Raw genomic sequence first — 23,391 nt, forward strand, 5'->3', positions numbered from 1 at the left:
TATTTGTTGTGTAATGGAGAGAGATGATGTTATTACTTTGACCTTAAAATGTAGTCAAGAAAAAAAAATTAAACTGTAAAATATTCAATCACAAGTCAAAATTTAATATTTAAAGCTTTTAAAAATAAATATAAAAAAAGAAAAAATGGAAGGGCAGATATTCATGGTCCTAATTTGGGTTTCAATGGGCAAATAATACATGAGACAAATGATTTTTTTCTTTTGTGAAATTTAAAGTTTTGTGAGAAATTGAATGCAGATCTCATCTGATAGATCTTTGTTAGTAAGGATTTGATGTTTACAGGAATATCAAGCATTGAAAAAAATGCACATTAAATGTTTTTGTTCGTAAACTTGATGAAATATCCGCAGATACGATAATACAAATAGAGATGGTTAATTTTTCTTTTAAATTTTCTTCTTTCAATTAGCTGAGCATCGTTTAGCCAACATTAGCATCGTTGGGTTTTGTTTCGCCGTCTTTCTGTTCCACTGTCTTTTCAGTTGTTGTTTCAGCACCGGGTTTGTCAGCACTAGATGCTTCAGTAGTCTGTTCAGTTTTCTCAGATTTTTCAGCATCAGTTTTATCAGATTCAGTTTTTTGTTCAGCTTTCTCTTTCTCTGCCTTTTCTTTTTCGGCTTTCTCTTTTTCGGCCTTTTCCTTCTCAGCCTTCTCCTTTTCGGCCTTTTCCTTTTCAGCCTTTTCTTTTTCTGCTTTTTCTTTAGCTTCGCGCTTCTTACGTTCCTTCTCTTCTTTTTCCTCCTTCTTTTTACGTTCCTTTTCTTCTTTCTCCTTACGCTTCTTCTCTTCCTACATAACGAAAACAATAGCAATAATCAAGAAATCAACATTAAATTACGAATTATATTAGTATAACACCAGCGATAGGTGATAGTTACGTCTGGATTGTAACGGTAATAGTGTAAGTATTAGTTCCAACATAATGGAGACACTCACGACTTAATCGGGATACAATTAACATTTTATGTCGTTTAGATAGAATAGATATCAAATAAAATTATATAAACTTAACATACCTTTTCTTTCTTCAATTCTTCTTTCTTTTTCTTTTCTTCTTCAGTAGCTTCATCAGATTTTTTAGTGTCATCAGTTTCACCTTCCTTTTTTGGTGCAACTTCAGTTTCGACAGGTTGACAGATTGTGTCCCAATCCTTCCAGTAGCGTTCCTTCATTCTTTCAACAAATTTGAATAAATTTGGAGTATCATTTTTGATAAATTCATCATAATTTTCAAATGGAACAAAGATGAATTGAGCTAAAATTGAGAATGCTTCAGCATCAAGCAATCGTGGTTTGTCCCCAAAGAAGAATTCTTTTTCACCTAATGCATTGCTTAGCATTTCCAAATCTTTACGCCCAGTAGCATAAACTTGATCTGCATCATGTCGTCCAATGCCATGCCCAATAAGGTCTTTGATATTCTGTTGATTAAATAGCGTAAAAAAAGAAAGTTAAAAAGAAAGAGAATAAGAAAAATAAAGAGTTACGGTGTGAGAGATGAAAAGATAGTATGATTGAAAAAGATAGAGAAACAGAAGGAGACCAGAAGAGGAGGGAAGAAAAATAAGAGAAATGTAACCATAAAGTAAGAGAAGCAGAGAATGGGAGTAAGAGAAACCAGAGGGAAAGAGCGAAAGAGAAAAAAGAGGGAAAGACTGAATGTGTGAAAGACAGACCAACATATCACTGCATGGACTTAATGTTTAAATTTGAATATTAAATAAAAAAGTAAAGATTCATAATTTTAGTACACTTACACTTTTGAATCCTATTTTGAACATAAAATTGAGAACAGATTGAGGAAGCTTCGAATTAATTGTTTTCTTTATATCTGTTCCAGAAACTTTCAAGAATTCTTGTGGATGCTTGAATCGCCAATGTTTAATTATCCAAGCTGTATGATTCTCAAGCATTGATTCTAAAGCATGAGCTATGACTTTCTGATCGGCTGTCAAATCAGAGTTCAAATCAACTTTAAATTCTTTTGATAATTCCTCAACAATAACATCAGTTTCGGCAATTTCACGTCCATTCAATTCTACAAATGGCATATCACCCTTGCTAGATTTGTATCTCATTTTATGATCAACATTCTCATAGGGTATATTAGCCATCCTCAAAAAGGTTTCCAATTTAAGACAATGAGAAGATGATGATGGAAGTGATGCACATCTTTCAAATTGATACAAATAGACTTTTCCTTCCTCATAATCAACCTTATGGACTGTAGGTTTTTTAACCGGACTAGCAGCAGTATCCTTATTGCTTTCCTCTACTTTCTTTGAATCATCTTCAGTGGTAGAATTAGCATTAGCATTAGTGGTGGTAGTTGTAGTTGTTTCCTCAGTTTTAGCATTAACTTTATCCTCTGTTGGTTCATTGGTTGCTTCAGTATTGGGTGCGACGACAGCAGGAGTTTCAGTTACACTCGTCATATTGATGAAAAAAAAACTGATTTAAGAAAAAAAAAGTTGTTCAAAATTCACAAAAGTCACAAACTTAAAAAAATGACTAACGTTTAACAAAAAAACAAGAAACAGATTACTGTTAATGATTCTGATGATTCTGATGTTTACGAAAGATGAAATTTAAAAACTTGTAGATGATGATGGATTAAAGGAATAAACAGAAGTGAGCGAAACAAGAATGGCGGCATCTAAGGAGTGTCTCTAGCTTTTATCAGCATAAGTTTAACAACGTAAACTTGCTCTGTCTCCATCTATCCATGTTACATAAAACTAACCTTTATTCCCTTCTCATTGATTGGTTACTGGAAAGGGAAGGAAAAAGGGAAATCCACAAGTTCTAGAAAGAACCGGATAGATGGCGACTGAAGATACTCTTTGTTTGCCCTTTTTCAAGTTGAATGAAAGGGGAAAGAAGGGAATGAAGGTTAGTTTTCAATGATATAGATAGATGGAGGCAGATCGAGCACACGTTGTATTGCTTATGCTGATAAAAAGCTAGAGACACTCCTTAGTTGCCGCCATTAATGCTTTCTCATACTTGTCTTGTCCCCTGATTACCACCACCCTCTTCAATTTTAAATTTTTTCACCTCCATCAACATCATCAAAATAATCATCGTCGTCCTCATCATTTCATTTTATTAATCAGTATTCTGTTTGACTTGACAATATTTCTCCCTGTTAGTCATTTTTTTTAAGTTTGTGACTTTTGTGAATTTTGAACAACTTTTTTTTTCTTAAATCAGTTTTTTTTCCATCAATATGACGAGTGTAACTGAAACTCCTGCTGTCGTCGCACCCAATACTGAAGCAACCAATGAACCAACAGAGGATAAAGTTAATGCTAAAACTGAGGAATCAACTACTACTACCACCACTAATGCTAATGCTAATTCTACAACTGAAGATGATTCAAAGAAAGTAGAGGAAAGCAATAAGGATACTGCTGCTAGTCCGGTTAAAAAACCTACAGTCCATAAGGTTGATTATGAGGAAGGAAAAGTCTATTTGTATCAATTTGAAAGATGTGCATCACTTCCATCATCATCTTCTCATTGTCTTAAATTGGAAACCTTTTTGAGGATGGCTAATATACCCTATGAGAATGTTGATCATAAAATGAGATACAAATCTAGCAAGGGTGATATGCCATTTGTAGAATTGAATGGACGTGAAATTGCCGAAACTGATGTTATTGTTGAGGAATTATCAAAAGAATTTAAAGTTGATTTGAACTCTGATTTGACAGCCGATCAGAAAGTCATAGCTCATGCTTTAGAATCAATGCTTGAAAATCATACAGCTTGGATAATTAAACATTGGCGATTCAAGCATCCACAAGAATTCTTGAAAGTTTCTGGAACAGATATTAAGAAAACAATTAATTCAAAGCTTCCTCAATCTGTTCTCAACTTTATGTTCAAAATAGGATTCAAAAGTAATATCAAAGATCTTATTGGGCATGGCATTGGACGACATGATGCAGATCAAGTTTATGCTACTGGGCGTAAAGATTTGGAAATGCTAAGCAATGCATTAGGTGAAAAAGAATTCTTCTTTGGGGACAAACCACGATTGCTAGATGCTGAAGCATTCTCAATTTTAGCTCAATTCATCTTTGTTCCATTCGAAAATTATGATGAATTTATCAAAAACGATACTCCAAATTTATTCAAATTTGTTGAAAGAATGAAGGAACGCTACTGGAAGGATTGGGACACAATCTGTCAACCTGTCGAAACTGAAGTTGCACCAAAAAAGGAAGGTGAAACTGATGACACTAAAAAAACTGACGAAGATACTGAAGAAGAAAAGAAAAAGAAAGAAGAATTGAAGAAAGAAAAGGTATGTTGAGTTAATTTAAATTAACTTAATTTTTATTATATCATCTTGTTAAATGTATCATTGTTATTGTTTTCGTTATGTAGGAAGAGAAGAAGCGTAAGGAGAAAGAAGAAAAGGAACGTAAAAAGAAGGAGGAAAAAGAAGAGAAGGAACGTAAAAAGCGCGAAGCAAAGGAAAAGGCAGAAAAGGAAAAGGCTGAGAAGGCAAAGGCCGAAAAGGAAAAGGCTGAAAAGGAGAAAGCTGAGAAGGAGAAAGCTGAAGCAGAAAAGGCTGAAAAAGAGAAAGCCGAAAAAGAAAAGGCAGAGAAAGAGAAAGCTGAACAAAAAACTGAATCTGATAAAACTGATGCTGAAAAATCTGAGAAAACTGAACAGACTACTGAAGCATCTAGTGCTGACAAACCCGGTGCTGAAACAACAACTGAAAAGACAGTGGAACAGAAAGACGGCGAAACAAAACCCAACGATGCTAATGTTGGCTAAACGATGCTCAGCTAATTGAAAGAAGAAAATTTAAAAGAAAAATTAACCATCTCTATTTGTATTATCGTATCTGCGGATATTTCATCAAGTTTACGAACAAAAACATTTAATGTGCATTTTTTTCAATGCTTGATATTCCTGTAAACATCAAATCCTTACTAACAAAGATCTATCAGATGAGATCTGCATTCAATTTCTCACAAAACTTTAAATTTCACAAAAGAAAAAAATCATTTGTCTCATGTATTATTTGCCCATTGAAACCCAAATTAGGACCATGAATATCTGCCCTTCCATTTTTTCTTTTTTTATATTTATTTTTAAAAGCTTTAAATATTAAATTTTGACTTGTGATTGAATATTTTACAGTTTAATTTTTTTCTTGACTACATTTTAAGGTCAAAGTAATAACATCATCTTTCTCTCCATTACACAACAAATAACTTGTTGATTACATTACCAATATACTGTATGTATGTCTGTATGTTGAGAGTTTGTTTTTCATACAAAAATCAAGTTTTAATCAAACATTTGAATATAAATGAACAGTTTGAAAGCAATAGCTTATTGATTGGTTAAATAAAACTAGACAAATTAACATTAAACCAGCTAGAATGACCTTTTACCAGTTGTCAGGTTTAAAGATTTAGCTTTGGTCGGTGTGAGTGTGATTAGTAAAAGTAAAACGGATTTTAAAGGTTTAACCCTTCTTCGAAGTTGAAACTAAAAGCTTGTTAAATACAGATTGTGCTTTACCTCAAATGGAGTTAAAGCTAAAAATATTCAAATTTGAACATGAAACAAAAACAACACAATGAATGACCTTTTTTGTGTTTAACCGTTTTTAATAATGATTAGTTGTTGGTTGATTATGTCTACAAATGGCAAAGAAAACTGCTTATCAAAGTGACTTTTGCACTTTAATCATGATCAATTTGAACTTTCAAGCAACTATTGATTTTTTATTTGTATTAATAAATGGTAATAACGTTGCTAATAATTCCTGTTGATTATTATCAAACCCATTCAATGAACTTTACCAACTTTGATTTTGACTGTAGACAAACTGCGGAAAAAAATAGTTACTTCAAATAATGAGTCTGAGAGAAACTGTTTTAATTTAATTTTTATTATTTGCTGCACCATTTCTAGCTTAATTGGCTAATCTATTAATATAATTAGTTGACATCTACTGATAATGTCTTGTAAAAGTAACAATTAAACAAAAAAACAAATAACAGGCAGCAAAGGAAACACCAAAAAGCTCATGTCTCGCTAATAATTCATCATAAAAGTGTTTGTCTCATCGAAAAATATGAACGATTAGGTCTCATGGTTATTCAAGAAATTTTTCATGCAACCAAACATTCCTCTTGTCTTTTTGCTGGTAAATAACAAGATATGAATGATGAGAGGTTGGAAGAGGCAAAATGACGATACTTGACAAAGACAATGCGATCTGAAGCAAAACGAGAAGTTGAAAAATGTGAAATGCCGGTGAAGATGAGAAGAAGAACTTTTATTTTCTGAAACAAGATGCAAAGTAGTGTTAAGAGGAAGAGTAAAGATGAGAATGATGAGTTTTTCGTAGACAGAGAAAGATGTTGGTGCTTGAAAGCTGCCTCAGCTTTGGCTGATAATTTTGGGTTTTTCTGGTTCAAAAGTAATTGGAGAAGAAGAAAGTGACTTATATTTAGAACTTGATTATTTATTCAAATTCAAGATTTTAACTGTTCCCTGTTGCTCAAGATGATGAAGATGAGGATAAGGAAAATAAAGAAGAGGGTAAAACTGCGCATTTCTTGAACATTGTTTGTCCTAAAATTACATTGACGCTCTCATGGAACCATTATTTTGGTAAGATTTTTTCACTACTTTCGTCTTTTGCTCTCCCTTTTTTAATTATTTACAAGCAACACTCCGAAATGTAATCTTTAATTGTTGCTTCTTCTTCTCCTCCTCTTAACTCATTAATCAATTTACAAACAATTGGCATCCTTTGACCGACCTACAGTCACCTTTACAAGACTCTCTTCAACCAACGAGATGGATTTTAATTCGAGTGAAGATGAACCTTTAACACCAACAACTTGTAAGTAATTTTACTTTTACTTTTACTTGGATTGTTCAACTAATCTGACTGCACCTTGTTGCTGTTGTTGTTTTCAATTAATTACTCGATTAATTGAACATGAATTTGATAATAATCAAGGTTTGTTTTATTGCTACTACTATTACAAACATTTTTTTACCTATTAATGTTGAACCATCAATAGTTGAACAACAGCAACAGGTATTATTTTGAGTAAACTGTTTGTTATGCATTTTTGTTGTTGTTTGTTGTTAAACAATTCACCAACTTAATTTGACGCTGATATTGAAATAAATTTACATTTAAAATCAATTTAAGGCTAATTTGGTATTTAACGTTAAATTGTAAGCCATTAACATGAAATCAGATGATTATCTGAGGATTGTTTGCTATTCAATAATCAAGTGAATGTTGAAGATTCAAGTAAATTGAAAAACCTTCAAAATGCAACAAGTGACGATCAAAAAAAAGCTACTTCAAGTTTATTGTAATGAACAATATACTAATTTACTTGGATTGAATAGGCAACAATTAACATACAGTTAAGTCAATTTGTTAACAAGAGCCAGACTTGAATTTTAAAAACTATGTTTAGTCGTTTAGCTAAGTTGCTAGAGGATTATGGACTAAACAGATTACTAAAAATTATAAATTACCTGAGCCTGAAACCAAAGAAAGAGTAAAACCTAAACCTAAACCTAAACTTAAACCTAAATCCAATCCTAAGCTCAAGTCTCAAGTGAAATCCAGTTGAGTTGATAGGGTAACAATATCTGTATGTAAGAATTGGCATTTCTAACGGTTGCTAAAGTTTGCTTAGCAAATGATTAACTGATTGTTTTGTATGTATATATAGACAAGAAAAGGTATTCATCGTCATGGTTTTATGGTCAAACGGATACGAGTTTTCCAACAATTGAAGAGCAAGTTGAACTGTGTCGTAAGATAGCGTCACAATTAGTGAACGATGAGAACAAGGAATCTAAAGGAGCGTCCATGTTTTACAAGCGGGTTAAAAGAGCACCTAAATGGGTCCACCAATCAACCCGGATAGGAAGCACATCAGGAGCCAGTGGATTATCAGCAAACCAACAGTTGTCCACGTTAAACACCACAAGCACAGTAAATTACGAGGAGAAATGTTTGTCCGAAGATGAGAGGGAACAAATTGAGAAGATGAAACAAAGATTTAGAGATGAGACTCGAAAACCATTGAAATTGATTCTAGATCCAAGAGAATTAAAATCAGTGGAAAGGTTACGAAAAAGTGGTACTTCATTTTCCGAACACAATGTTATCACTCCTGATGTCTGCCATAATTTGGTTAAAGATTTAAATTCACCAGAGATTAACAAAGGAGCGCAAATATTTTTGAAGAGAAAGGAAAAAAGTACCCAATGGGTTGTCGAGGAAAACCAGGCAACCAGGGAAATCCGTGAGATCAAGAGAGAACAAGAGAAACTGGAAGCGGCCACTTCAGCCTCGGAATTGTCTAGTCGCCCTGAATCCAGATTATCCGCTTATAATCAACCCTTAAACACTAGTAAAACATCGTCTGATCCTGTTTCCATCCAACGGATAAGATTAGTCAAATCACCGTGGGAAGCAGCACTAACCACTGGTAACGTTGACAATGCTTTTGAAACTGTAACACCAAATAAAGTTGTGCAAACAGTTAAAGAAGCTGCTGCCATAAAGCGGTCATCTATTGATACTAATTGCCTAGTCGAAGATGCCTTCAAATCAACAATCAATTCAACAATTAATTCAACTCCAATTGAACCCATAAAAGCCCCAACACTCTCAACAATAACCGCCACAGGAACAACAACGTCATCAGTCAATAAAGTGACCAATGAGCCATTTGGATTTATTGAGCGAAAGTATAATAATTGCTTGGCCCGAGCTCCAAGAGGTTGGAATACCAATGGTAAGTCTATTATTCTGTTGTAGAAATTTCTTTTTTTTCATTCTTTCCATTATTTTACTTATTAACAGTCTTTTATTAACATCAACAATCATTAAGGGGACTTGATTATTAACCTTGCCAGTGATAGCAATCAACATTTTATTGTTATTATCAACCATTATACACTAAATCAAATTTTCAAGTTGATGCTTTTAATTCCTTTTTATGCTTTCTTCTTTTTCTGGTTTCGGGTTTAACTTGTATATAAAATATTACGCACAACTCTTTGAAATAACCTTTTTTTGTGAAACCCTCTGTTCCTGTTTACCTTCAATATCAAATGAAAGTATTTAATTTTGTTGATTAACAATTGTTTAATGAGTAACTCATCGCATTGTTATTTAGATGTAAACCTGATTATAATTATACAATTGGTTATAATCTTTGATATTGTCTTAATCTATGGTAATAACTGTTCTACTATTACTTGTGTATGAAATGTTATAATGTAAAGTAGGCTCTAAGGCAAGAAATATTTATAAATGCTCAGCTTGATTCTGTTGATGATAATTGCTAATTGTTATAGGAAGTGAAAGTTTCCAGATAACATAAAATTGATTTTTCTCTGTTTTTCTCGCCTTATGATGATGCAGTTAAAACAGCTTTGATGATTTGTTTTTACTGTTTACTTGGAATGATCAGGGAACAAATTACACCATGTAAACCAACGGCTACCATCAACATGATGGTGACAATGATGTTGATGATTGTAATGATGATGATAATGTTGATCATCATTATCATCATCTTCATGTTGGATAGTTTCCAGTAATCTTCAACTTTCAATGGATAGAACAAAAAGTGATTATGTTTTTTTTCTCTCTGCATTTTCATTATTCTGAACTTGGCTATGGATGAGTGCGATCAGCAAACATGAAACAACAACCATGGTGATTACAATCGTTGTTTACTAGCACAATAACTACTCTGATAGAACCAGAAAAATATGGTTTCAAATATTGGATTGAGAAATGAAATTAAACCAATGTCAACCCAAACCCAAACCCAAAACTCAATTGGCAAGACTCGCAATTATAATATTCAGATATTTTCAATTTTCCACCAAATTCTGAACTCTTTTGATTTTGATTTTTCTTTCCAATTCAACATTCAATTGACATGGATTCTTTAATTGTTGGTTAAACATTTTTCAAGCTTTTTCTCACTATCTTTACAATCAAACAAAATATTTAAATTTTTCATTCTTGGCTCTGAATTAGTTTTACCTAGTTTTAACTCATCTTCATCTCCATCTTTCTGCTGATTCTTCCTGAAACAAACATTTTTCTTCAATCTTTTTCACTCTTTTTTTCAACAACATCATCAACATCAGCTTGATCATCATTAAACAAATCGAACTGTAAAGTGTTAATTATTTAGGCCAATAGTGACAGTTTTATGGCAACAATTTAAATACAGTCAAACACGTTTGTTAAATAATTTAGCAAAACTTGACAAGATTTGGTTGATATTTTTTCCACTCTCAATAACTTTCAATTGACTTGTTTTCATTTTTTGCTTGCTTATTTAACATAAAATTGGTTTTCAGCTAAATTCAGTTAACTAACTACCACTTTCATGGTAAACAGTTAAAATCAATAGCGATACTGATGATACAAGATTCACTAAATTTTACAAATTTCACAATTCAATGTTAACCATCACAAAATGATGATCATCGTAAATCACTCAAACATTGATGATATAATCGCAAAAATGATTCAATTGTGAGAATCACATGAACCCAAAAATTGAAGAGAAAAATTAAATTCCAAGAAAATTATTGAATAATCTGGTTAATAACTCAGATCAATGGTGACAATTTATCCAAATCTATTCTTAACCTTCCTTTAACCAATTTTTGGATTAATCTGGTTTTGGGTTGTAACCGATTTCACATTGTTATCATTTAATTACAATCTAGTTGCTATTTAAATGTTATTTTTTCCTTGATAATTATATTGTCTGGTTGTCTACTGTCATTAAGCCAAATCATCTCCTATTGTGGTTATTAAGATGTAAATTAAGCTGATGATATTCACCTTGGACTGTTTACAATTTACTGTTATCAAGCCAAAGCAACAACCAAGAAACCCAAATGTTTCAACTTTATTCACCTTTTTACATTTAATTGAACAATTTAAGATTAATCTTACAGAATCCTTCTTCTAATCACTTTCAACCAATTCTCTATATATTTAGACATTTTGACAGTTGATTGGGTGAGATTGAAATTTATATTTTATCATTAACTTTTAATAGATTCAAGATGAGTTTTGAAAATATTAATCAAATCAATCAATGAATAACCCAACATTTGATCTTTATATTTATTTATGTCTTTAACTTTGTCACTTTGTTTTTTTTTCTTGATTCATTCAATTGCTTTAATAATTTTAAATGATTTATTTACTAACAACCTGATGTACACAATTTTCATGTAAAACTTCAATGTTATACAAATAAATTAAAGAGCAAAAAGTTCAACTCTAAATCGGGTTTGATTGGTTAACGTTAAATTATGTCTATTAATAGACTCGTTTAACTCACCATTAAACTTGCTTTAAATGTTTAAACTGTCCAAAAATTGTGATTCTAAATGAATGGTTATTTATTGGCAATTGAATGTTTCCAAACAATCAATGAATTTTTATTCATCACAATCGTAATTGTGATTTGGTGTAATTTATTCCCTCAAAATGTTTACCTTTTTAACCAAACATTTACAATTTCATCACATAAGATACTTTTTGTTGTCTTCAGTCTTTAATTTCAATTTTTATTTTCATCATTTTTCCAATAAAATGTTTATAAGATTTTAATTTCTTGATTGAAATCAATTTAATTTACTTTGAAGATTTTTCTGGTTTCTGATCTACTCTCGCCATCTACAGGATTTTTATTCACCCATTACTTTCGAATATTTTGCATCAACTTTTACCATTGTTTTGATTAAGTGTTTTATATTTTCTGACTCAATCTATTTTGATTAGTGTTTATTGTGTCTTGTTTGACTTTTATATTAATTTATACACAGTGTACATAATTAGGTAAATTTCACTGTTATTGTTAATTTACTTAGACTCTGTAACTATTGAGATAATCAACAGTCTACACTAACAACACTGAAAATGGTGATTCAACAAGTGAGCTAATCTAAATCAATTAAACCCACCTTTGTGCTGTACCCACCAATTTACCACCTTGTAATAAATTAAATTAAGGAAATCGTTATTCTTCCTAATATAACCCTATTTTTGTGTATCCCTGAGATTACAATTTTACCATTTATTTATTGATATTGACATTTCTCCATGTTTTTTACCGCTATTTCTTTCTCTATAATTATTTGGTTATCATTATTATTAATTGTTTTTTTTTCTCTATCTTGTTTTATCTTTTATTGAACATATTGCTTCCTGTTGGGTGATGATGATGGCAATGATGATTTAATAGAACCTCGAAAGGATGAACAACAACGTCCATTATCAACTGCCAGTTTCTACCAGCAACATTATTACCAACCAGGTTCATCTTATTCACCTTTGACCGTTGGAGCCAGTTTACCGGATTCATCTAGAAATTCTAGTCGCCTTGGACATTTTGATCAATCAAGCATCAGTGAACCCACCCTAACCTCCACCAATCCGACATCCACCAGTCAAAAGAATACCAACTTTAGCAATACTTTTAATTATAATTACAATAATTATAATCAAAAATCTTGCCTCACTTCAACTAACCAACCCAGTAGCATTGACTTACCTCATTTTAACTTATTATCATTTGCCTCCAATCAACACTCTCTACCCAAATATCGTGACTTCAATTCATCCCCTCGAGGCTTTATTCGATCAACTGGTTAGCTCAAATGTTTTCTCTCTTACACTATACTAATAAGCGATACTGAGATTTCCTTTTTTTCTGTTGAATTCTCATATGAGTCTCATCATTGTATCCTAAATTTTCCTCAATGAGTTAATTGTTTGAGAATTGTTTCATCTTCCCTCCGATTTTTCTCTTACTCTGCCTCTGTTTCTTTCTTCTTCTCTCCTTTCGCCCTCAAACCTTTGCTTGCAACGACCGAACGAACGTATGTTTCAAAAAATGTGGTTTTCCAACCTACTTTGAATCAAACTATGTCTACAAAGAAGACATGTCCTTAAATGTGGGCCTTAATTTGTGAAAACAAAAGTTTTCTACTGTTAACCCATCATTCAGATCGAAAATACATTGTCCATTGTCATTTGATCTGATTGTTTTATTATTCAGCAATATGAAGAAAAAAATTCTCATAACCAGTCATCGGCCTTGAAATAACTTATGTCTTAGTTAACAACATAAGTCAACAATTTTTTCTTTCATTTTTTTATTAGTCACCATTACGGATTGATGACAAACTGTCATTGAAATTTAAAAAACCGAGGGAAACCAACAAGTATTCAATATCGGCCAAAATTCATTCAGATCCAACCAAAACCAGTTATCACCAAGAAAATCCTCTTCCAAGAAAACATCAATATTCCCTATTAATGCTTAGATATTAGCAAAATGGCTCAAAGTTGTAGCTCAGTTCCATCTTAAATTGTAAATTTCATAATTCTTACAGTTCAGTCTTGATTACTTGGCACTGATGAAAGATTTTTCAACTTACCATTTCATCAATTCCTTAACTTATCAAATAAAAGGGTAAATTAAGCTTAACTCAAAAAACTCTTAAACAGTTGGATTGACAATGAAAAATTCCCTTGCTTGGCAAACAATTGAATTATTGGAACAATTAAAGTTAAAAATAAAATTTAATTCTAACAGTTAAATAAAGAATCCAAAATTTAATCAACTTAACCCAAAAAGTGTAAAAATACAACACAAGATGGCGAAAGTAACGCGTAAAACCAAAAAACTCGGTAACCATAGAAACAATTACCGGTAACTAACAGAGAGAAAATACAAGGACAAGATAAACATCCCTCTATTATGCTTAAAATCCCCGAAACTTTGTTTTTACCTCACCAGAACTATCTTTAGAAATGAAGTACTTCCGTACATCAAACACCCTAAATAACCTTTTTATCATCTCCATTTGAACTATATATACTTTCCCTGGAACCTCCTATTCATCTTCTTATATTATCACTAATTTTGTAATATTTTCCTACATTTCCATATTGAACCAAACCATTGTATCTCTCCCTCATTAACGGCGCTGGTATAAGCCGTAAGTTGTATTCCCTTTCGATGCAACTGACCCACTCCCCGGAGTATCATGTAACTAACAGAGAGCTAGAGAGCCATCTATCTAGCCTCAGCGTAAAAACAACCTAAACAAAAATACTATTTTGTTGAAATAGTGTTTAGCCGTAGTTTTAGTTAAAGTAAATTGACATTTTTAAAAGATGATTAAACTATGATGTAGCCCCTTAAATTGTTTCAATTTGACCGTAAGATGACTTTAAAGAAGAGACAATCCATCAACCCTCAAATGGATTAAATCTGTTATTGAATAATCAATGTAAAACTGTTATGTTTTACCATGTTTTTTTGTATCTGTGTCAATTGATCCATCCATCCATAACTGTCAAATAGTGAAAAGAGGCAACAAAAAACCCAGGTAAGTCTTCTTTTAACAAAACAAATTGAACTAATTTTGGTTCATGATTCAATTGAATGAATTAACCGTGTCAGTATTGATAAAAATATCTTTAGATAGGCATGTAATGTGCATTAGTTTTTCCCTTTATACCCATCATTTACAGAGATCATCTTTTTGATACTATTACCTATGAAGATGATCATCATTTTTTCATTAAGTATTTCTGATAATGTTTCTCTGCTTTTTCTTTTTTTCTCTCTTGTAGTCTTTTTATTTCTTTTCTTGTTTTCTTCCTTTTCTTTTTAACTCGTTTTTCTCCTCTTTTACTCTGTTAATCGATTGTTGAGTTGAACGATTTCATTGTAATACACATCACAATGAGTAACCAGATCTTCATCATCTTCTAGTTGCCCTATTAGAGTTGATAGGGAGTCAACCATACATCGTATGTCTTTTCATTCTGTCATCATTCAACCATGTACTTACATGCACACACACATACACATAGATGTAAAAGATACCTATTGTTACCCAAAGAAAAAGTAAAAGCCAACAGAAGAACAAGAAAAACAAGAAGAAAAATGGTGAAAAAGAGGAAGAGATTTCTTAAGAAATCGCTTTTCCTTTCCTTTTCAAAGTATCTTGCTCTTACTAAAACAGATACAGTTACAGTTTTGACCATAAAACTCAAAGATTCAGTGTAAATAATGCATGAAACTCACAGCCAAGCAAGAAGACAGTCGGTTGGCCCTAAACCCAGCTTATTTGCCTTCCATTCACAGCTTTTCATTCACTCAACCTGTCCATTCAATATTTATATTTACAGGGTTATTCACTTTCTAGACCAACATTTGACAATCTTAACTCTGAGCCCACAAAAAAAGGTCAATACTTAATGCATGTAATAGACCATAGATTGATGAGTTACACTTTCAACTCTCTATCTCATTGAATCCATCATTTACAGTCATTTGAATCGCTTTTGCATCTAATTAACCATTAACTCCTTCAAACCTTAAACCATTTAACCCTGTGTGTACACAATAATGCATATCACATTCACAAGAATTGAGAAGAAATTCTGTTAGACCGGAACAGCAAAAGTTCAACTTGAGGCAAACATTAAGGTTCAGTTGATCTTATTGTTGGTGAAAACCAAAGACGAATCTTTCCCATTCACATGATAACCATGATGAAAGAGTGAAACTAACACAGATATTCTAATGGTCATAGACAAACCTAAACGATTACGATTCAATTGGAAGAAAGGAATTGATTGGTAAATATCCATGAAGTTATCTTCTTATTCTTATCTTTATTCATTCAATTCTGTTCTTCACTGATTTACTATTTGTATCAATCACTTTTTCCAACATCAGAATAATGTCTTTCCTTTACTGATAATGTGGTAATGATCTTTCCATTGGAATCATTTTTCTTTCACTAAATTGTTATTGCAACTTTACTGTCAATGACAATTGTCATACAATGAATAATAGTTTGATGATGATGACGCTCATCCTGATGATCAACATCATGATCAGTTACATGATTCGTGTTGATTCAGTTTCCCTCTTTTTTTCAACTTTGTTTATTCGTTGATCGCAATAATACTTTCATAATCATTATCAAAGTTATGTTCAAACAAGCGGCAAAATAATCAACAATAACTAGGCAATATGATACAAGATGATTATTACGATGAACCAGTCATTGAATTTCATCAGTTACTTCATTGACTCAACTAATGGTAAATTATCGATAAATGTTGATTTTTTGAGTGAAAACACTTGCAGATAATCACTGGTTACCATTAACTTGGTTCACTATTAACATCTGTTTTCCCAGCTTTGGGTTATTGACTAAACTTGACTAGACTTTTGTTCATTTTTAGCCTCATTTTGCATTATTATTGTGACAAGAAATTGATTGAACCTAAAAACACTGCTTTTATTATATTGATTATAATGTTCATTAACTGTTGAATTTGATTTATTCCTGATTGAACCTTTTCTCACTTGAATTACATTTGAAGCACACGTTTAGTTTGTGACGCTTCATGATTTACAATTACAGTGATTCAACTGATTGTAATGGTTTCATCGGAATAAAGCGCTTTCTCATTTTTGTCATCACTTTAATCATTTGATAACAGTTGATGATGATGAATCAACCAAGTCAACACGTAATGAAGATTATTGATTATGTTTACCTTTTTGTTGCCTTTGATAAGTTTTTTTAATGCAATGTTAGCAAAACAACAAAAAATATATCTTGACAACCTTTACCCAGCGGCTCTTAGGCAAGAAATAAAATAACAAGAAAACCTGGCAAAAAAGATGCTGAGTAAATGATGATGATGGTGATAAGGTAAAAATTGAACCAGACAAAATTAGAGTTGTAATTCACTTTCAATTCATCATGTGAATAAGATAAAAAAAGATGCACAATAACGCAAAGAGTTGAGATTAATGCTCGTATTCATCAACTGAAACCAAAATTTTGAATCAACTTATTCTTGCATCAAATTAATTTTTTGTTTCACCAAACTTGGTTAATTTGTCCAAAAATCAACAAAACATTGATTAAATTTTACTAACTTGGATCAATTGGAACTAGATTTTACGGCAATAAATTAAGAAAGGAGTAAAGGCCAATAATTTGACTTTCGAGTTAAGAGTTTGGACTTTGTGAGTTTGTAGAGGCATAAAATCGAGTCCAAATTTGAAACTTCGCTCGCTTGTTGGCCAATTGTGGAAACGGATTTTCATTTTCATTTCTAATGTAACTTTTGATAAGTAACCAGAAAATGCACTTATTTCGGAAAATTTTCTTTTTCTGTACAAGAGGCCAATTCTTTCAGAAAATTTATTCATAAATGAATGAATTTCGAAGAAAATCTGAGCTAATTCATTTAATAATGAATATCCTAACACATAAGATTTGTGTTTGAGTATCTACTAAACTTTATAAGTCGAGAATCGCTTTTTACCAATTAATAATGGCTGATCCTGTATCAGTCTTGAGTCAAGATCAACTCTTGATCTCGTTTTGTGAAACAAAAAACTCGAATCAGTTAATTTGATCCTAGAATCAGACTCGATCGCATTCGTTGAATACAGGCCTAGGAAACAAAAAATACATGCATTCAGACTGTGAGTCAATTGAAAAGGTTTGAAAGAAGTTGAAAGATAAATAAGTTAGACTGAAACTGATGGCTTACAGAGTTTCATCATGACAATTTGGACGATCAAAAGATTTTGCGTTTTCTCCAAGATTTTGTCTCATTTTGTTGCTATAACCTTTTACCTCTTTCACTTGCAGGTAAAGATGATGAGATGAAAAGGTTGAGAGATTTCATTTCTGTTTAAGGATGAAGAAGAAGAAGAAGCAAAAAAGGAAAGTTTGTTGGGCTTGAAAATTGAGAAGAGAAATGTTTGTGGATCAATTGAGAGTTTATATTTCAAATCCAAAGTATTTTTCAACCTTTTCTTACCCAAAAGTAACGATAATAATAACAATGCTTTACCTTAACTTTTCTTTTATTGTTCATCCTTATATCTTCATCTCTTCATCTCTTCATCATCATTTCTAATGCTCTATCGATGTCATGTTTCTCTTTGTTGATGTTCGTCTACACTCGACTCTAGATATAAACATAGGGTGAAAATACAGATGAATGGTGAGGTTGGAAGGAGCAACATTTGAAATAATATTAATAATAGTAATAATATTAGGAAGAGATGATGATGAAGAAAAGATTTAAAGATGAGGAAAAGATGTAAGCCAAAAAGGTTGCTGAATCTCTCCTTTTTTTATGGGATTTAAGCATCACCAATGGACATAAATTACTTTGGCTTTAGGATCACTTTTTTTATCAATCTTTACCTTTTCCTCATGCACAGTGTATCTTATCACACTAACCCGTTATTGTCTTGCATTATTACATTTACAGAATAAAATTGTTACAATAATAATAATAATAGTTTGAGTGAAAATATTATTACCAATATTTTGACTTTACCTTTGTATTTTTATGATATTTTATCTTCTCTTTTCTTCTTCTTCTTTTACATTTTCTTCTCGCTCTTTTTTGGTCAACATTTAAATGAATGATTCTGTTTACTATTAATACTCTTGACAATAGCAATTGATCCTTTTCTTGATGTTATTTTTCATCATAATCTATCATTTCTATTCTCAACACCCAATGAATAAACAACGGACAAAAAAATGGATTTACTTTGCATCATCAATCTATTAATAATGATTTGCATGTGATTCAATCAAATCTAATAACATTGCATTGTAAACAATTTCCATCAACTTTATTCCTACAGAAAGATGGTGTAATATCATTAATATCACAGTTATTCAGATTACTGGGAATCAATTTCCGTTCATTTTGCCGAGTCCAATGTGACTTCAGTCTGGTCAAACCTTGGGTCACCTTGTTTAATTATTTTGCATCATTATTTGACAAGTTGTCAGTTGAATCCTTGTTGACAGGGTTAATCAATTTAAGTTGATAATAATCGTTTGGATTTTGCTTTTATTTAGGCTTCAAATTTTATGCACATCGAAAGTCGATTGATTTTCTCAAAAATATCTCTAAATTTAATGAAATCGGATGATGATTTTTATGTTATTTTTGCATGGATAGACTTTTCCATTTTCAAAAATTTTACTAATGCAACTTATCAATAATGGTTCATATCATTTGCTTATTTTACATCGTTATTGATGAACGAAATTAAATTTGCAATTGATTCAGTTTTTCATTGGAATTATTTGGTCCTTATAAGGTTCACCTTTAACTTGTATTCATTGATACTGTTGATAAAACCTGCATGAATGAGTGTAAAAACTGAGAGATAAGTTGAGTTCCTTTTTTGACAATTCAATGCTTCAAAATTTTGACGATGATCGATTTTGAAGAATTACTTGATGTAAAAACTTCAATTGTAACAAATTGCATCCTTGTCTAGTAACTGCATCTTCGTTATGCCTTTTGATTACTGTAAAGTACCAGATAATGTCACTAAACTAATCAATGGTTCCTCAACCCCTTTGTTTACATGTCGTATAAAGAAAGTTATTCCGATTAACTAAACATTTTTTACTTTTTGAATATCGCTTGCTGTGTACATAAGCTATTTCACGGCAGAGACATTTTCTGGTACTTTAAAGTAGTCTAATGTAATGTCGATGAAAGGTTTTTGTTTGTCATTCAAAAGAAATCAGTTCGATCAAAGATTCTTTGCGTCTGGAGACCTGACCTTTTCTTCAAAAGCCAATGAAGTTAATTTTAGCCTTTTAACGCACTTGCAGTTGTCCACCAGAACGGTATAAGTTTACAACGAAATAAAAAATATTCCAAAAAATTTGCTGACACTTATTTCGGTTGAATTTGAAGATCGTCTAAAAGCGATGATGAAACAAAAGTCATTTTTAACACTTTTATCATTAATCTATGCTCAAAGAGATCTGTATACTTATCGCAAGATGATACTCGTTACACAGATTCAGGCCTTTACTTTTTAACCTTTTAACTTGAAATGCCAAGTTGTAATAACAGTTAACTCTTGAAAGATTGAATTGAATGAAAGGCCGAACCATTAGCCTGGAATCTACAGTTCTGTTTCATGAATTGATTATCTTTTCTTTAGAAAAGGTAAAATGATTGGAAATAATAATTCAGCTTGGAATAAATCAATCAATAATATCCATTAAAAATTATCTTATACCTTGACTCTTGTCAATTTCACCAGGTTGTTAGATTAAATCTTGATAATTATCAATAAACTTATCAAAAAACTGATGATTCTTGCTCGTCTAATCGTAATCAGTTTATCTGATTCTTGATTGAAAATACTACTCAATGAACTGATACAACATATCGACTTGAGAAATGACGAAAGTCTAAATGTTATTTAATCCAAAAGTTATTTTCCATGTTCAATGATTACGTTGTAACTTTCTTTCATTATGCATCCTTTATTACCTTTAACATCATCTGATTATCAGCATCATCATCATTAACTCATCTTTACCTGTAAACATGTGTGAAAATTATCACGAAAAAACTGGTTCCTCAGCATCAATTGATGTCATTTGATCGATCAGACCCAAGATAATCAACAGCAAGAAAAAAAAGTCTTATAAATATATTAAATTGATGCTTGAGATGAAGATGATGCTAATGTTTTATCTAAAAAAAGAAAAGATGAAACATTCTTTTTGCTACTCAATTTTTGATTCTCAATGAATTGATGGATTCAAAGAAACTTGAAATCTTTAAGCAACTCTTTTAATCTAATATATTATTCAATCAATTTTTACTTGATTATATTAAGTCAGGTCAATTCTTGCTCTTTCACTCACTGAATCCATCAATCTTTTCAAATCAGGTTAACACTGATAATAACTTGTTCACCATATTATTCAAAAAGTACTTTTATCAGGAAAAAGGTAGAAAAATCGACTCATCTTTTCAAATTCTGTCATGTTGAACAATAATCATTTTTACACAATTCAAATATCTTGTAAAATTCAATAATTTATGGTCTATCATTCAAGAAAAAAATGAACTAAAAATTGCATTCAATAGAAGCTTAAAGTCAAGTTCAATTTGAATTGCAAAGAAAGTTAAAAAAAGTGTTTTTCATTGAAAAAAATTGAAACAGTTTTAATTGTTATTCCAGATTATTGCCAACAATTTTGATTTCAACATTTGATTTGTCAGTGCCTTTGGCTACAAGGTGAGTAAACAATGTTTATTAAATTTATCTTGAATCAGCTGAAAAGTTCACATGAAACCGGAACAGAACGAGAAGAAAAAGACTTCTCAATTTAACTTGACCATTCAACTCTATGGATACAAAATTTATATTGAAAATTTCCGTTTTTTCAATTTTCTCAATCTTTCAATAACTTTGAATATCAATTTTCTGGTTAAATATTTTTTTAGGTTGAGTGAAACCGAAATAGATTTTCATGAAATCTTGAATTCTGAAGTTAACAGCAAATGAAATTAGCCAAGAAATTTGTAAATTTGTTTATTTCCAACTAATTTTCAATGTTTATCCTGAAATATAAATATTCAGATGTTGAGAAGTGATGAAAAAATTGAATGAAATGTACGATTCTTACAATTGATTTTGCCTTTCTTTGTGTTTCAAATTAGTGTTTCATAAAATCATAAAACATCACATTTTGTGCTTTTTTGGTGCTTTGAGATGAAATTTTGTTCATTTTTTGTTCATTTGCTTTCAACCCTTTAAGGTAAACCAGGACAAATCAGAGATTCATCATGTTGATCATAAATTAGTATCATTAAAGGGTTCTGTTTCCCTTGCATGGCAATACACTTGAAACAAAAGATAACTTGATAATTGTGATGAATGAGTTGAGCAAATTTCTGATTAACATTTAGAGTAGCTTAATTTGATTTTTCATTCTCTTCCCTGGTTTAAATTTTAAATTGATGTTGTTTTCTTTAATCAAATTAAATTAACAATTATCATTTATGAAAGTTGCAAGTTTGTTGGTCAACAAAAATGTGCTTTAATTTACTCAAAACCCGTTGAGAATTGAACTTGAAATTAACTTTCAACTTTTCAGTTTGTTGACCCAATGAATAGAAATGATAAACTTGAGTTCATTTCGACTGAACACAGAAATGTATCTGAAAATGAATCGGAAACAGAATAAAGTTTATCAAAGAAAAGTCTTTTTGAGATAATTTCTCAAACGTTTCAATGTTTTTCATTGTAAGTTTCATTAATCAATTCACGTTTAATCCTGAAAATAAACGCAATCTTAATCCTGCTAATGGTTCAGGTTTACACCAATTTCATGGTAATCAGTGAAACAAGATGGATTAACATTTTGTTAACTGACCAAACAAGCTTAAACATGGTTTGATTGTAGCAATTGATAATCGCTAGTAACAACAAAATGTTGGTTAACTTGATTAAGTAAATGATTGTGATTATATCGATGGCGATAAAGAAACCAGAAAAATGTTAACATTAATGATGAAGCAAAAGGTCTGAATATTATTCAGAAAAATCTTCTCAATTTAAAGGGATAAAAATACTGACCAAACAAGAGTTGATACTGGCAAGAGAAACGTTAAACTTGAAAATTGGGTTTTCTGGTTATGTTAGACTCTGCGAGATGGAGAAAGATAAATGACCTGTTAACCCAAATTATAATATAATTTCAATAGTCTATCAAATAATCTGTATCTATTAGAAAGGTATCGCCTTGATTTGGACCCTTCAAAATATCATCTTCAAGATCCTTTAACTATTTACCAAAGTAATAGTCAACAGCAAAAAGAGCCCTCTTCTTGATCCGCATCATTATAATCCTCTTCATCATTTTCACCATTTTTCATCATCATTATCTCTTTTCCCTCTTCTAATTTATTACATTTGTCTTGACGTGTGTCTCTTGACCGTATCATTTGATAATGATATTAACTTTAATTTTAACCCTCTATTACAAGACAATTTATCACTAAAATTAACCAAATTTGCAATTAACGAAAAATGTTCAACAAACGAACCAAAAAATAAACTCAAATTTTCTCGATTGTTTATCCTTCAGCTGTACAACAATCAACAATACCAATTGTTGAATAACAATTGGATTCAACAAAACCAAGCCAATATTCAGACTACATTCAAGCAAAATTGACCACTTTGGGCACTATTTTATCATTTGTGACTTTAAGATTTGATTGTAATAAAGATTTTCTTTTTTTTGCTTCGAACTTGTTTTTCTTGAAAAATCCAGACAAAGCAAAGATCGATGGCAATCTGAGGTTGACTAACATTGATGCATTTACTTCGAGCAAATTTGTCCATAAAGTTATTCGATCTTTTGTCTTATTTGAACAAATAACATTTTAA

General features: G+C 31.2%; 4 protein-coding genes across 5 annotated transcripts in view; 3 read left to right on the plus strand and 1 right to left on the minus strand.

The window, feature by feature from the left end:
• Window positions 1-83: 83 nt before the first annotated feature.
• LOC107359256 (failed axon connections) lies at window positions 84-2,661 on the minus strand. Its single transcript, XM_015925739.3, has 3 exons — window positions 1,780-2,661; window positions 1,039-1,443; window positions 84-811 (listed from the first exon to the last, which is right to left on the minus strand). The coding sequence occupies exons 1-3, from the start codon at window positions 2,455-2,457 to the stop codon at window positions 443-445; spliced, it is 1,452 nt and encodes a 483-aa protein (XP_015781225.1). The 5' UTR covers window positions 2,458-2,661; the 3' UTR covers window positions 84-442.
• Window positions 2,662-3,018: 357 nt separating this feature from the next.
• Window positions 3,019-5,175, plus strand: LOC107359248 (failed axon connections). The gene is made up of 2 exons (XM_015925729.3): window positions 3,019-4,334; window positions 4,418-5,175. The coding sequence occupies exons 1-2, from the start codon at window positions 3,252-3,254 to the stop codon at window positions 4,814-4,816; spliced, it is 1,482 nt and encodes a 493-aa protein (XP_015781215.2). The 5' UTR covers window positions 3,019-3,251; the 3' UTR covers window positions 4,817-5,175.
• Window positions 5,176-6,730: 1,555 nt separating this feature from the next.
• LOC107359422 (uncharacterized) lies at window positions 6,731-13,128 on the plus strand. Its single transcript, XM_015925911.3, has 3 exons — window positions 6,731-6,908; window positions 7,765-8,838; window positions 12,334-13,128. The coding sequence occupies exons 1-3, from the start codon at window positions 6,863-6,865 to the stop codon at window positions 12,741-12,743; spliced, it is 1,530 nt and encodes a 509-aa protein (XP_015781397.1). The 5' UTR covers window positions 6,731-6,862; the 3' UTR covers window positions 12,744-13,128.
• Window positions 13,129-14,195: 1,067 nt separating this feature from the next.
• LOC107359073 (protein O-linked-mannose beta-1,2-N-acetylglucosaminyltransferase 1) overlaps window positions 14,196-23,391 on the plus strand; it is a 43,018-nt gene continuing 33,822 nt past the window's right edge. The window contains exons 1-2 of one of the 2 annotated variants that reach the window (XM_015925522.3): window positions 14,196-14,488; window positions 21,175-21,231. The gene's annotated coding sequence lies outside the window, so the exon portion shown is untranslated. The remainder of the gene's footprint in view (window positions 14,489-21,174; window positions 21,232-23,391) is intronic. The other variant, XM_015925529.3, reaches the window with a different exon arrangement.

Source organism: Tetranychus urticae, chromosome 2 (assembly GCF_039701765.1).
Source record: "Tetranychus urticae isolate SD_2017Ah chromosome 2, NJAU_TeUrti_SD_1.0, whole genome shotgun sequence".
In the NCBI taxonomy this organism is placed as follows: domain Eukaryota; kingdom Metazoa; phylum Arthropoda; class Arachnida; order Trombidiformes; family Tetranychidae; genus Tetranychus; species Tetranychus urticae.

What these genes read in the sequence shown, in the direction of transcription:
- LOC107359256 (XM_015925739.3), bottom strand. Translation starts at nt 2,457, where the DNA reads ATGACGAGTGTAACTGAAACTCCTGCTGTCGTCGCACCCAATACTGAA. An exon ending in TCAAAATAGGATTCAAAAGT is followed by an intron (nt 1,444 to 1,779) that starts GTAAGTGTACTA and finishes TTTAATCAACAG; the next exon opens with AATATCAAAGACCTTATTGG. An exon ending in AAGAATTGAAGAAAGAAAAG is followed by an intron (nt 812 to 1,038) that starts GTATGTTAAGTT and finishes TTCGTTATGTAG; the next exon opens with GAAGAGAAGAAGCGTAAGGA.
- LOC107359248 (XM_015925729.3), top strand. Translation starts at nt 3,252, where the DNA reads ATGACGAGTGTAACTGAAACTCCTGCTGTCGTCGCACCCAATACTGAA. An exon ending in AAGAATTGAAGAAAGAAAAG is followed by an intron (nt 4,335 to 4,417) that starts GTATGTTGAGTT and finishes TTCGTTATGTAG; the next exon opens with GAAGAGAAGAAGCGTAAGGA.
- LOC107359422 (XM_015925911.3), top strand. Translation starts at nt 6,863, where the DNA reads ATGGATTTTAATTCGAGTGAAGATGAACCTTTAACACCAACAACTT. An exon ending in ACCTTTAACACCAACAACTT is followed by an intron (nt 6,909 to 7,764) that starts GTAAGTAATTTT and finishes ATGTATATATAG; the next exon opens with ACAAGAAAAGGTATTCATCG. An exon ending in AAGAGGTTGGAATACCAATG is followed by an intron (nt 8,839 to 12,333) that starts GTAAGTCTATTA and finishes ATGATTTAATAG; the next exon opens with AACCTCGAAAGGATGAACAA.